The 13,952-nt window shown below is 41.4% G+C and overlaps 1 protein-coding gene across 1 annotated transcript; it reads left to right on the top strand.

The window, feature by feature from the left end:
- The first annotated feature begins 376 nt into the window (after positions 1-376).
- On the top strand, positions 377-13,456 carry GPS1 (G protein pathway suppressor 1). The gene is made up of 14 exons (XM_035342278.1): positions 377-409; positions 2,615-2,707; positions 3,671-3,852; positions 5,060-5,224; positions 5,421-5,556; positions 5,720-5,797; positions 6,195-6,255; positions 6,601-6,686; positions 7,148-7,242; positions 8,348-8,453; positions 8,854-8,934; positions 9,050-9,187; positions 9,347-9,481; positions 10,203-13,456. Exons 1-14 carry the CDS (start codon positions 377-379, stop codon positions 10,275-10,277), a joined length of 1,464 nt encoding a protein of 487 aa, XP_035198169.1. The 3' UTR covers positions 10,278-13,456.
- The last annotated feature ends 496 nt before the right edge of the window (positions 13,457-13,952 follow it).

Raw genomic sequence — 13,952 nt, forward strand, 5'->3', positions numbered from 1 at the left:
CCCGCCGCCTCCCGCACGCGGCCGCGGCCAGCCCCGGCCACCGCTCGCCGACCCCTGCCGCGCCCCGTGAGGCGGCGGGAGCCCCCTGGGGGGGAGCGGCGGGAGCTCCCCGGGCCGCGCTGCCCGTTGGAGCAGCTGCCCCGTGCCGGGGCCGGTTAGAGGAGTCGGGCGAGAGCCGTGGCAGCTCCTGCGCGGCCCCCGCCCGTCTGCGCCGGCGCCCCGTGCGCCGGTGGGGAGGGGGACGAGGCGGGCCGCGGTCCCTTTAAGGGCTTCACCTGTCGGATGCGGTCTGGCGGCGCCGCGCGACCCGGAAGTGGAAGCCGAGACGGAGGTAGAGGTGGGGAGGTCAGCCGGAAGTGGCGACCGCGAGGGGAGGATGCCGCTGCCCGTCCAGGTCTTTAACTTGCAGGTATGGGGCTGGGGCTGTCGCGGCCGCTCTCGGCGGCGCTCCTGCGCGGAGCCTGACGGCCTGGCCCGGTCCGGCCGCGGCCTTGCGCCTGCGGCTCCGTCGCTGGAGGCGGGGGCCGCTCTTGGCCGTCCCTGGGCTCGCTCGTCCCTGCCGCCGGGGGTCGGCTGCGCTGCTCCCGCCGCCGCGTACGAGGAATTGCGCCCGGCCGGGTCCTGCAGCCCCCGCCGCCTCCTCGGTTGTTTCTCGCGTTGCGTGTGCTGGAGGTAGGGGCTGGGGTGGTAGTGGGACACGTAATAAGGCGCCGGGGGAGAGGAACGGAGGGCCTGCAGTACAGGGCTGCAGCCGCGGGAGCCCTAAAGGGACTCGCTGTAGAGCTACCGTGGACTTAGCGTGACCGCAAATGTGATCCTTTCGCGGGCAGACTGACCTTCCTCCCCTCAGCAGCCATCAGGTTCTCTCTCAGAGCGAGGGGGTGTGGGAAGTCAGGACAGGATGAGGCTCAGCACACAGCTCTGCTTTTTCATCAGTGACAGATCTGTGCTGCACACCCCCTCCCCCCGACTACAGCAGGAGACTTCAGCGTGAGTGGCAGACTGTCATTTTGTATGAGGCCTTATGAGGTACCTTCCAATAGGGCACTCTTGTGGGCCCAGAAATTCTTGGGGAGTGATTTTGTTTTTCTTTTTTTGGGGGGGAGGGGGGCGGTAAATTGTGAGTAGCTCTAAAGTAAACCTTGTCGCTTCCTCCCAAAATGAGTTAGATTGAAAGTGTCTGAGTTTGCATATCCAAGTGGGACTTCCAGCTCACTTGTGTTTTTCCTTGTCTGGGACTTTAAGACAAATGTAGAGGAGTGCAGCCTACCAGCATAGCAGGACACAAACCATTTTGTTTCACTGGTTGAAATTATTGTTAGTTTCTGTAATAGTGATTCTTATGAAGTACAGATTAGGTCTTTACTATGGTAGACAAATACAGTTAAAAAAAAAAAAAAGAGGGCAAACTGACTGTTAGCATTTGCAGTATAAGAAACAAAATAAGGTGGATGTAAATGGAAAAAGTAGTGGTCTCAATACACAGCAATTTAAATGTCTTTATGCACTGTTTTCCTGAGTGCTGATCTGAGCAGTCAGACTTTCCTTTGCACCCTCCCTCTCTTTCCTTCCTTTAGAGAGTCACAAACTAGGAAACAAACTTTTATTTACTTTGTTTGTACTTGCTTCAGATTTTGGGAGAGTAAAAGCATTGGGATGTGTGCAAGTTTGGTATGCATCAGTCTATGAAAAAGTAAACTCTGGGTAAATGCCAGATACATCATTTTTTTGAGTTAGAAAATCTGGAGCTGCCCTATTCTTACAAGTGTGCATGTACGCACACAAATCAATCCTATATTTTTAATTCCTTAACAAGAAGCAAAACTAATAAAAACGTAGAAATAATTTGGTGTTGGTAGTGGGGCAAGGTTGTTGGCTCTCTTTTTTTTTTTTTTTTTTTTCTCCTAAGATCCACCCATGCAATTTTCGCCAAATCAGATGTTGCTTATGGTAAAATCAGCACATACTCAGCATTTTATAAGAAGATGTTTGGCTTGGTTTTCCCAAGTTTAAATCAATAGTACCTAGAGGGAATGCTCAACATTCTTTTGACTTGGAGGAAGAAAGAGTTATGACATAGCATGCACATTTCATTTGTTTGTAGGAATGCACAGTAAAATGGTCTTAAATGGGAACATGCATGGGTGTTGTACTCATGTATTTGTACTGAGGTCACGTACTGCTATTCCTCACATGGTTCAAAGCAGTGCAAAATACACGGGGAGAGTAAAGTTCTGTTGCTTGTGCAAAAGAAGATAAACCTAACCAGTTAGACAATGGTAACTGTAGTAGTATTGTTCAAGTGATCACAGATTTTCACAGAGCAGATACATTTTCTCCCAAGCGTCTTTTAGAAAATGTATAAATGCCTTCCTGCATTCTATTCTTTACATTTCTCAATATTTTAGAATAAGTTAAAGTTATCTTTTTTCTTTTTTCTTCATAATTTTGCTTTTAAGCATTAAACCAACCTTGAAAGGGTCTGATGAGTTTATGGGTACTTTTTGACTGTTTGGGAGTTTCATGAGCTGAGTATTAATGCCTGCTCTTCCTCAAGGAAGTTGTTCCCTGCTCAAATGTAATAAGCTATGTTTACCACATTTTGCTATTCTAGGGTGCAGTGGAACCCATGCAGATTGATGTAGATCCACAAGAAGATCAGCAAAATGCACCTGATATCAACTATGTGGTGGAAAACCCCACTCTGGTATGTGCTGGTTGAGGGCAGGAGGACTACATTTCTACTACATAGCCTCTTCCTTTCAGGTTTCTGAAAACTTCCTCATTTTATCCCTTGTGAAATTGTTACTTAGATATTAATAGATAAGAACAGTGGCATAAGAATAGCACTAACCTCTTTTGTAACTTCTTGCATTTGCTATCCTCTACTTCATTTTCTGAGATGAAGGAGGAATTGCTATTCTGTGGTGTGTCATGTGTTGCCTGTTTGTCACCGTTTCCGTTATGAAATAGCTTAGTACATCTCTACTTACAGAGACTTTATTTTTATTTTTATTTTGAATCTTGTTCTTTGAGGAGCTAAGGTCAGGTGCTTTAAGTATGTAATTTGGATAGTATTATTTCCTTGTGTCTTGATCCTTTGAAGACTGCCTAAGGCTCAGCACAAGAAGGACATGGTAGTCCAGAGGAGGGCCACAAAGATGATCAAGGGGCTGGAGCACCTCTTTTATGAGGACAGGCTGAGGGAGTTGGGGTTTTTCAGATCCTTCCTCAAGAGTATGAGATCCTAATAGTTCTCAAATGTAATCTTTTCAGAAATAAGCAAATTGTCATTTGGAAACTATTCTCCAAGGGAGAACTATGTCTGCAATGGGTGTCTGGTTTAGGAAACTTCAGTTCAAATGATGAGATTTTGGCAAAATTATTAACAAGTGATACAAGTGATGCTTAGAGTGGATTATTTGAGTACCCTTAATGGATAGCAACGCTACAGGAAAAAACAGTAATTTCCTCAGAAATCTGCAGTACAATTTACTTATGTTTGAAAAAAGGAGAAATAGAATAATCTTACCTTTTTATTTGTCTTGGCCATGTTGCTCTCCATGTAGGGATCAGGACTGCAGGAAAACTTGTGCACTTGTGCAGGTCAAAGTGTAGTATCTTGATTTAGTGTTGCCATCCTTTCTTTCTAAGACTGTTCTATTTGCAGGATTTGGAGCAATATGCATCCAGTTACAGTGGTCTGATGCGAATTGAGCGTCTGCAATTTATTGCTGATCACTGCCCACAGCTGCGGGTGGAAGCTCTCAAGATGGCACTGTCATTTGTCCAGAGAACTTTTAATGTTGATGTGTATGAAGAAATCCACAGAAAGTTGTCTGAGGCCACCAGGTACTAAATTACAAGAAACCTGGGGAGCATTTTGACTGAATTAAGACAGATGCCCTACAGTGGGGAACTTTGCATGTGTAATAGCAGGATGTTCCTTATGCAAGCTGTTTTCACCCATAGAATGTGACAGCAAAACTGTGTGTGTGTGTTCAGGCCTAAGGTCCAATCCTCTTTAAAAATGTTAAACACAAAAGACTTCTTATCTCATTCTGAAGTCTTAGTGTTTTAAAAGGGCTACAGGTAGACATTGAGAGGAGTTTAGTCCTTGCAACTGTTTCAGATATTAACGAGCCTACTTGTCTTTCTTTAGGTAAGTTATGGAGTTGAAGCTTCTAGATGCCCGCATGTTTATAAATTAAAACCTTATCTAAATGTTTGCCATGTTTTTGTTCTAACAACAGGTTGGTTGTGGAGGGTAGCTTTTAATACTTCACTTAACCATCCACAATTCCTGTCTTTGTACTATTTTTCTTGCTATGCATGTTTGCTGATTTCTTATCTGTTTTGATCTGGGAGTCTTTATCATGTGTTTTTGATAGTATGTTCATAGATTTCTTATATGCGACAGGGACTGTTGGTAGAAAAAACAAATTGGTTTTTCTCTTTAAAATGTTGGAAAGAGAATTCTGTGCAAGTAGAAATGTTGATCTGATCTTGATTTATGTTATTCTCTGGGAGTATTTAACTTGTGCTCCATTGTAGATACCTCATTTAAAAGAAGTTGAATGGTATCTGTACAGTCTAGTTTTTCTATCAAGCCATTGTGATATAGCTGGGGAGAGAATTCACTGATGCCTACACACTGTGTCCCATATAGAGATGTCTGATTGGCTACAGTGACTTTTTAGAATATTTAAATACGTTGTTAAAATTTAATAATTTGTTGCAGCACTGTTACTAATTTGCTGTCAGTTGATTTATAGAACAGTTTGTTTCTTTGAAATTGGCGATAAATTGCTTGTTAATAAATAAAATGCCTGCAAAAGATCATTAGGATAATTTTGAGAAGAATTTTTAAAACACCTGTGATGCTGATGTTGCTATTTTCACTGCAAATCTTACCATTTTCTCCCCACCCCACCTGTTTTCTCTTTTTTTTTTTTTGGTGTATGTAGTGGTATTGTTTTTAGGGAAAAAGTGCCAGGTACTTAGCAGACATCTGTCTTGAAAACCTTGCAGCATAATAACCCAGAGCAAACTCTTTCAGAGAACTGCAGAATACACCTGATGCTGTCCCTGATAGTGGAATCGAACCCCCTCCTCTTGACACAGCTTGGGTTGAAGCTACACGCAAAAAAGCTCTTCTTAAACTGGAGAAACTCGACACAGATCTAAAAAACTACAAAGGGAACTCCATCAAGGAGAGTATCAGGTGAGATGCAGAAGGCTCTGTTGGAGCAAGGAAGAGCATTTTGCTCCTCCAGGCACCTAACACGGGATGTCAACTGCATTCAGTGCCTTAGGTCATTGTACTAAGTTACTTGTTTGGCACAAACTGACTCTGTCCCCTTTTTTCCCTGCACTTTATGAGAATACAGTTCATTAGTATTGTAATTCCTGTGCTCCAGGAGAGGCCATGATGACTTAGGTGATCATTACCTTGACTGTGGGGACCTCAGCAACGCTCTCAAGTGTTACTCACGAGCCCGTGATTACTGCACCAGCGCTAAACATGTTATCAACATGTGTCTCAATGTCATCAAGGTAGGAAGGCCTGCAGGGATTGGTACTTGGTGTCTTTCTGACATCTGCTCTGAAGTCTACCTGTACTTTGCTCTGGTTACAGCTCTTATGTCTACTATTACATTGTTTGTTAAAGTAACACCATTTATTCATGGCTCTCTACACTGTTCATGGCTCTCTGCAGGTTAGTGTCTACCTCCAGAATTGGTCTCATGTTCTGAGCTATGTAAGCAAGGCTGAGTCTACGCCAGAAATTGCAGAAGTAAGGCCCTGTGTTTTTTTTAAAGATGCATGAATTTTCTTTTTGTTTTCTGTCTCTAAAATTTGTATAACAATTTCTTCCTTTCATCCTTTATGAACTGCTTCCTCTAAGACTCCCTTCATCAGTCTATTCTTCCTCTAGTTCAGCCACTCTCTGACTCAATTTGAGGTTCATTGTTGCCTGTCTCCCATGATCTGCATGTCAGAAATCTGACTTATGGTAAAACTGAGAGAATTCCCATCCTCTGTTCTTTCCATAATTCCCAAGACAGATAAGGTGATGTTATTTTGTTGTTGAGATTTGCAAATTAATTATTAGGATGAAATATCCCAAGGACAGTTTTAAACAAAATGATTTTCATACTGTTTGCTCACTACTGCTTCTTCTCATCCTTTAGCAAAGAGGAGAGAGAGACAGCCAGACACAAGCAATTCTCACCAAACTGAAATGTGCAGCAGGTGAGTGAATCCTTCAGCTTCTTGTATTTTGCATACCTGGTTTTCTGCCTCTTAGGTATCCATAGGGCTCTTTGACAGTAGAATGTGCTTGATTATTTTTTTCCCCCTCTTGGATTTGACAGACTTAGTATTTTCTCACCAGAAATACAAAATTGAATAAAGCTGATGAGACAGAACTCTCATCAATATAGTTTAAAGGATGACCACACTGTCCAAGAGTCATGCTTCACTTCAATAGTGAAGGCACTAGCAACCATGTGGGGGCCTGTTCTACTCCCTGGGTTTTACAACTTCTAATTTGTGTGCTGTCATAAACATAAAGGACTCACTTTTTCTGTTTTCTAGGCTTGGCTGAATTAGCTGCTCGGAAGTACAAACAGGCAGCAAAGTGCTTCTTGTTGGCATCATTTGATCACTGTGATTTCCCTGAGGTGAGGACCAAGAGGGAGCTGTATGCAGGGCTTGTAGGGGACATAATTCTTTTAAGTATTAGTTTGTAAAACTCAGATGCTGTAGTTATCCTCACAGCAGTCCTGTGTGGTTTGATGTTACTGTGAATCATGTTTTACAAAAATAAATCTCTGTTCTTGAGTTCTCTAAATGATCTACTTTAGATCACATACCTGTTTGCTGTGAGATTTGTGTACCTGTGTAGCTAAGTCAAAAGGCTGGCTGTTGTAATTGGCTTTTGCTCTTAGCAGCAGACAGTCACTCCTCATACTTTGGGTGAACACCTGAGAGCATGCTGAGTGGTTCTATTGCATTGACAAAGACTAATCTTGTTACTCGGTGAGGGAAATGTCTGGAGTAGAATACTTAATTCCAGCTTTCTGCCATTTCATTAGTCAAATACAGTATTCCCATTCAGAGTGTGTTCTCTGTCTTTTGCTAGCTGTTATCTCCTAGCAATGTGGCTGTGTATGGTGGTCTGTGTGCTCTTGCTACCTTTGACCGTCAGGAACTGCAACGAAATGTTATCTCCAGCAGGTAAGTGATGCCTTGTGAGGAGTTTGTATGTTACTGTACATCATTTGGGAAACGGCACTTCGGTTGAGAATGGATTCTGGTAGGAGTAGTAGCTTTCTCATACAGGAAAGAAAGAATCGCTTAGCCTTGGTTTTGCTTTAGCATTAGGTGAGATTTCACTATCAAAACACAGTGGTTAATCACAGCTGAAGTTTTTGTAGTATAACAGAAGTTTCTAATCCAGGTTAAATCTAACATCTGTGTAACCCTACTTTCAATTTCTATCAGTGACCCATATCAGATACTCAGTCAGAATGATAGAGCTCTATAGAAGGCAGCTGTAAGAGAATTTGACTTTGTGTTAAGACTTGTAGTGTATGTTAATCATATTACTAACAGTTATTAAATTGTATTATAACTTACAATGTAGTCTAACTGTGACAGATGCAAGGTTAAGAGAATTACAGGCTTTGGGGAAAAAAGAGTCATTCAATTTGTGATGCACAAATAACTATAATACCGAATTCCTGACAGCTACAGGTATGGCAGTGCTAATTTTAATGTGACATGGAAAAAAGGTTATTAGTCTGACTTTTTATTGTCTGATTCGTAGGTTAAGGTCACAGTGTTCAAAAATTTGAGATGGAGAATTGGGAGAGCACTGAGAAACAATGTGTCTTGAAAGTCTCCCACATGTAGTTACGGATGGCATGCTATACCAGTGAAGGCTGTGCTTTGAAAAGGATCCCAAAACTGGCTAGCACAGAGTACAGTACACACATGGGTGTATGGGTGTTGCTTATGTTTTCTGGTTATATATCTTGATTCTGACCTAATCCCACCTATTCCAATGTTTTTCTTGCTTTATGTGAGCAAACACTTCTACTACTTAGTTTGCCGAAAGTCTTTTGATTCCCTTTACCAGAGCTCTGATGCTATGATGCATCTTTCTGTCTTCTAGGCTCCCAGCCCTGCTGAAAATGGGCTCTCTGGTCTGTTAGGGAGTAAATTATTGGAATTTCCAGATGACACTGGGTTTTTGTAAACCTGCAGTTTGGAATGATGAGGTTGTGGGGTGTTTAAGTGGTGGGTTTCAAGGTCTGATCACTGCCATGTTTATCTGTAGTTCCTTCAAATTGTTTTTGGAGCTGGAGCCACAGGTTCGTGACATCATCTTCAAGTTTTATGAATCTAAATATGCTTCATGCCTGAAGATGCTGGATGAGATGAAGGTGAGTTACAGGGGAGCAATGCAGAAACAAACCCTTAGAGTTTCCTTCACCTAGCCTTTTGTGAGAAGCGGTGACTATTAAGAGTAGCTGAGTGTTCCCTGTTCACTTCTTCTGTGGTGTCTTCTACCTCTTGACATGATCAAAATTAGGACTAGTTTAGGAGCAGAGAGTGAGGAGAAATCTTGTGTGTGTGTGTGTGTGTGTGTGTATATATATAAAATATATTGTGAGTTTTATTCATTCTTGTTTTATAGTGTTGTCTTGCAGTAGTGGATATTAATATTCTTAAGGCTTAAGTATATGCATATATATTTTAAAGAACATGGAAATAATATATTTTATATATTTACATATTTTTCCAAGCTGTCTCAGCTTCTGATGTATTTTTTTTTTTGAACAGGACAACCTGCTGCTGGATATGTACCTTGCACCTCATGTCAGGACACTTTATACTCAAATTCGAAATCGTGCCCTTATTCAGGTAATTGAGAGGTAGATGAACAGTGAGATAGGCAATCTCTTTGTAGTTGCTTTTCCCATGGTGTTTCAGAGGATGGGGGAGGACCCTTGTAAACTGAGTATTTTCTTGTTCCCAGTACTTCAGCCCCTATGTGTCAGCAGATATGCACAAGATGGCTACTGCTTTTAATACCACGGTGGCTGCTCTGGAAGATGAACTTACTCAGCTGATCCTGGAGGGACTGATCAATGCCAGAATAGACTCTCACAGTAAGGTGAGTGTGTCTGAGCCACAGATCATGGATGGAATAGCTGTAGTAAGGTTTAAAACCCAGATTCTACAGTACCCCAGCTTTGTTCCCTTGGGCAGAAGGGGCTTCTTGCTGTGAAACCGTGTCATAGCTCCTGCTTAGAGTTTTCTGTGCTGGCTACAGATTCTTTATGCTCGAGATGTTGACCAGCGCAGCACAACTTTTGAGAAGTCTTTACTAATGGGCAAAGAGTTTCAGCGACGTGCCAAAGCTATGATCCTGCGAGCTGCAGTCCTGCGCAACCAGATACATGTCAAGGTATGGGCTTATTAAACGTGGACTTAAAGGCAGCAGTATGATTTCCCCCCCCCCCCCCCCCCCAACTATGTAAGTTGATGATTTGAAGATTCTGGAGAAGAATGGATTTGTGATGTCATCACAAATGGACAAATTCTTATGATATCAAATACAAAATACAGAAGGAACAAGAGTTTCTATACAGTACACTGAATTTCTTGTACAATGCAAAATGCTCAAGTTGATGCTGACTAATTCATTCTAATTCTTGACAAAGATCTTTTATCTTACCAAAACAAAGAAACTTGAAGTAACTTTTAGCAGAGGAAATAAGAAATGCGTGAACTGTTTGGAGTATTCCTTCAAGGATCCAAAAGAATGCCCATAGGGAGGATAGGCCATCTGCCACAAAATGTGTTAAATTCTGTAGCATATTCATCTTTGTGATAACTAAGTCTCAGATACCATTCAGCTTCTGCATCCAGCAGTACTTTGTACTTGGTAAACAAAGAGTGGTTTAAAACTTCTGGTTTGACTTGTATAGGAACAGTTCTTGTGAACTTTAACTGTAGAAATTGTAAACACAAAGCTTTTTCAAATTCATCATTATTTATGAGCTGGGGGTATCCTCTTCTTCTGCTTTTATCCTGCTTTGCTTCACCTGTGGTTTGTTTGGTCTCTTTGGAAGCACTCTGCAGGATATTTACACATCACTAACTAGGATTTTTTTTTGTTGTTGCAGTCTCCTCCAAGAGAAGGTAGCCAAGGGGAGCTTACTCCAGCTAACAGCCAGTCCAGAATGAGCACCAACATGTGAAAAACTTCATACACTACCAAAAGAAATGGTCCCTCTGGGACTCTCTCTAGTGTCTCACCCACAAACTGCAGAGCTTAACAACTGTCTCTGTCTCCCTCACTTTTGGCTTGGATTGAGAGGGTCAGGGCTGATGGTGGATAATACGAATATTCCAGTAACTTGAATTCTCCTTAAAAAGAAATTTATAAAAACAGCATCCCTGCAATGGGTTTTCATTTTGCTTTTGTTAGGACTATCCCTCCATTCTCCTTCATCCACCATGAAGAGTTGGCACGTTATTTGTACAGATGCTGATTTTTTTCCAGCTGCTATTAGTTTTTGTTTGTTTGTTTGTTTCAACGCTTCAAAAAGAAGTAGTGTTAACTTGAATAGACAGGAGTGATCTAAGATGAATTTCACTGGCCTGAAAGTATCGCCTTGATTCTGAGCAATGCTGTGCTTTCTGTTTATTTCTAAGTGCATTGCTTTCAATTATGGAACTGGAGTTCTGATGGGAGAGGCAATTATTTTGTGAAACTCTTAATGATATTTTTCCTACACCTTAAAACATGGCACCACTTCATGCATTCAGTCACAGGCCTTTATTTTAGGGTGTTATGTTTACCTAGATCCATGTTCTTTCCCTTTGGTCTCTGTTTTCAAGACCTGTTTCCTGATATGTTTCCACTTGCATGTGACCTGTCTTTGGGGTCCAGTGTTAGCATAGCAGTAAATCTCTTAGGCAAATACTACTGCTGCTTGTCTAGTCTCACTGACACAGTGCATGATGGTTTCTCAACATGTTCAGCAATTACTTCTGGCAGCATGGATAAATGCCGTAAAATACCGTGCAAGTCCTGGAGCAGAGCTGAAAATAGTCAGTCTGGGTGCCTGCTCTCCAGGTGCATTTATTCTGCTTTTCTTTTTATTAAGGGATTAAAGGTGGCAGCCCAGGTGTGTTTGTGTTTTGTGTTAATGAAAGAAGACATGCACTGAATTTTCTGATTTCACTGCAGCCTTGCATTCATCTAATCCATAAGGCAAGCTAAGAATTTTGATCCAGCCCTGACTTGTCTGGCAACTGACTACAGATGTTACTGTTAATACTTTTTTTTTTTTAATATGTTGTTACACCTAGTGCATTAAAAATCAGGATCAAAAAGCTTCTAAGTGTTTGGAGTTCTGTATTAAAGTTGGTTTCTAGATATCATGATCAAGCTACTGATTTTTTTGCCAAGCTTGCTGATATTTTATAGGCTGCTATATTTTGCCTTCAGGTCTGTTTGGAGTTGTGGTTTGGATGAACTGTGAAGAATGTGGGATTTGAAGGGAATTCCTGATTTGCATGTAACAGTGCTCTTTCCCTCTGACTTTCTGTGCTTTTGATAGGTGCTGAAAATGGAAGCAGCAGTAGTTCCTGTGAGGTCTTTGGGTAAGCAAGTTTGGCATGGAAAAATACTTCTCTTTTAGAGGAGCAAAAGGATAGACCTCGTTAATTAAGAACTTTGAGTCCAACATCACTGATTACCAGTTTTGAGAGAAAGGCAGGTCGACTACTCAAGTAGATTGCTGTGCAGTGTTGCAGAAATGCTGGGAAAGTCATTTTAATGCCTTCTGCTCATGCTGAAGGGAAAACATTTAGATCTATCTATTCCTAAAATGGACCAGTGATACCGTTTTTAAGGAAAAGACCTTACGCCCTTCTCTGGAAAAGATGGTTTTGAAACCCAATTAAGTGCATCATGTCAGCCAGCTATCTTTTCCTACATGCATCTCCTGTTCTCTTGATTTTATTAGGCTACTTGCATTCCATCCTGTAGGCTTTCTACTGAAGGAATCCTCAATTGTAAATAGAAGTTTTCTGCCTCTTCAGCATGCTGTCTTGAGAATCTCTGTTCTTTCAGCTGCTAAAAGCTGTCCACTCTTGGGAAATGGCTAGAAGTAAGTGTCCTTTAGCAGTCAGCATTAAGCCCACTAAGTTGCAAAAGCAGTTTCTGACTCTTGCTGTGGCCCAAAGCAGTTCCAAAGCTAAAGCAGAGATTATTAGTTTCTTCTCTCCAGACAAAAATACTTACAACTTCTTTTGGAGAGCATTTTTCTCTTCTTGCTTAGCCCATTGGCACGGTTCAAGTTCAGCGTATGCTTTGGTATGGAATTGTTGGCTTGTAATTCTTCAACCTGTGAAAGAAGCTGTTGTTGCTCTAGAGTCTTGTAGATTTGATTCAGGTTCATCTAGCTGTATTTCTTCCAAACTTTGCTTAACTCCTGCTTCAGTCTGAACAACATGCCAGTCCAAAAATCAGGAAATACAACACAGCACAGATATAGTTCTGTATAACTTGCATTCATATACTATTACCACAACTGAAAGATGTCTTATCTTAAATGTCTAAGAGGGAAAAAGTAATATATGAGAAAATGACTCACGTGATGAATCTTCAGTGATTCTCTGTGACCACTGAGCTAATTCAGGGAATAAAGATTTATGGTTTCTATAGCTTGTTGCTATGTCCAGGGTATGTTCACTGATACTTCATTTAAGTAGACTTCATGAATGTGTGCAGCAGCTTTTGTTGATAAGGAAGGAGATATCAGTGGTAGCCCATATTTGATGGTGTCCTCATGTGGAGTAATTTTTATTTTTTACCTGACCTGCTTAGGGATTAATGAAAAACTGAATAAGCCTTTTTAAGCAAAGGCAGTCATTTTTAATTAGCAAAATTAATTTGAGTGTTAATGCAGAAACTGTTGTTATAAGAGTATGTTTGAGCAGCTGGGGATGCTTGATCATTATCTGGCTAGAACCTAACACAGTGGTCTATGTTGGTAAGACTTGTAGAGGGAAGTCTGTGGGGAGGGATTATTTTAGTGTTTAGCATGGCTGCATGCACCATCCTCATCCATAAGCTGCTGTCATTTGAGAGATTTCAGTGGGTGAGGGAGAAAAGAAGAATTCTGTCTCTGTTCCCTGCCATGAACATACGATCTGTATACTGGTTTCCGGGACTCTATTGTAACCTTGTCAGCATCAGTTCCTAGCTGAGTTGAAATTTCAGCATTGTTCCATCTTCTGCACAGTTTCCAAAACTGCTGACAAATAATGTTATCTCTAATGGAAGCAATGTAGTATAAGAAAGCAAATAAGGAACCTTTAATAACAGCAGCATCAACACTACTGATAAAGACCCATTGTGGAAAATGTAGAAAGTGGTGTTCAAGTATTTACTTTTTTGTGAAGACTGAAGTCTCAACCAACTTAATCGGGTCTTCGAGGTTCTTATGTCATGTCCTTCATTACATTCTACCTGAAGGAGGGAATGGGAAGGCAGTGTGTTCTACATGATTAAGTATTTTGGTTTGCCACTCTCTTGTGAGAGCTGAGGGTAATAGAAGTAAGAATTTCCTTTTTCAGTAGCCATTAACTGTGAATGTGCAGTATGGTGAAAAACACATTGGTACAGGACTGAACAGTATCTCTCTGCTGTTAAAGAGTAGAGATATAGTATGCTCTGTGTTGCAAGTGAGTTTTGTACTTCAGCTGATACTAGTTTGGCTTCTGTGTTCTTATTGGGCTATGAATTCAATTCAAGGTTTCATCGGACCTGATCGAACAGCCCTGCTTTAGGTTATCTTACACGTTAATTTGATCAGCCTAAATTAATTAGATAGGAACAGAAACTTGCTAATATGATATAT

The sequence above is a fragment of the Oxyura jamaicensis genome, chromosome 18 (assembly GCF_011077185.1).
Source record: "Oxyura jamaicensis isolate SHBP4307 breed ruddy duck chromosome 18, BPBGC_Ojam_1.0, whole genome shotgun sequence".
Lineage (NCBI taxonomy): Eukaryota > Metazoa > Chordata > Aves > Anseriformes > Anatidae > Oxyura > Oxyura jamaicensis.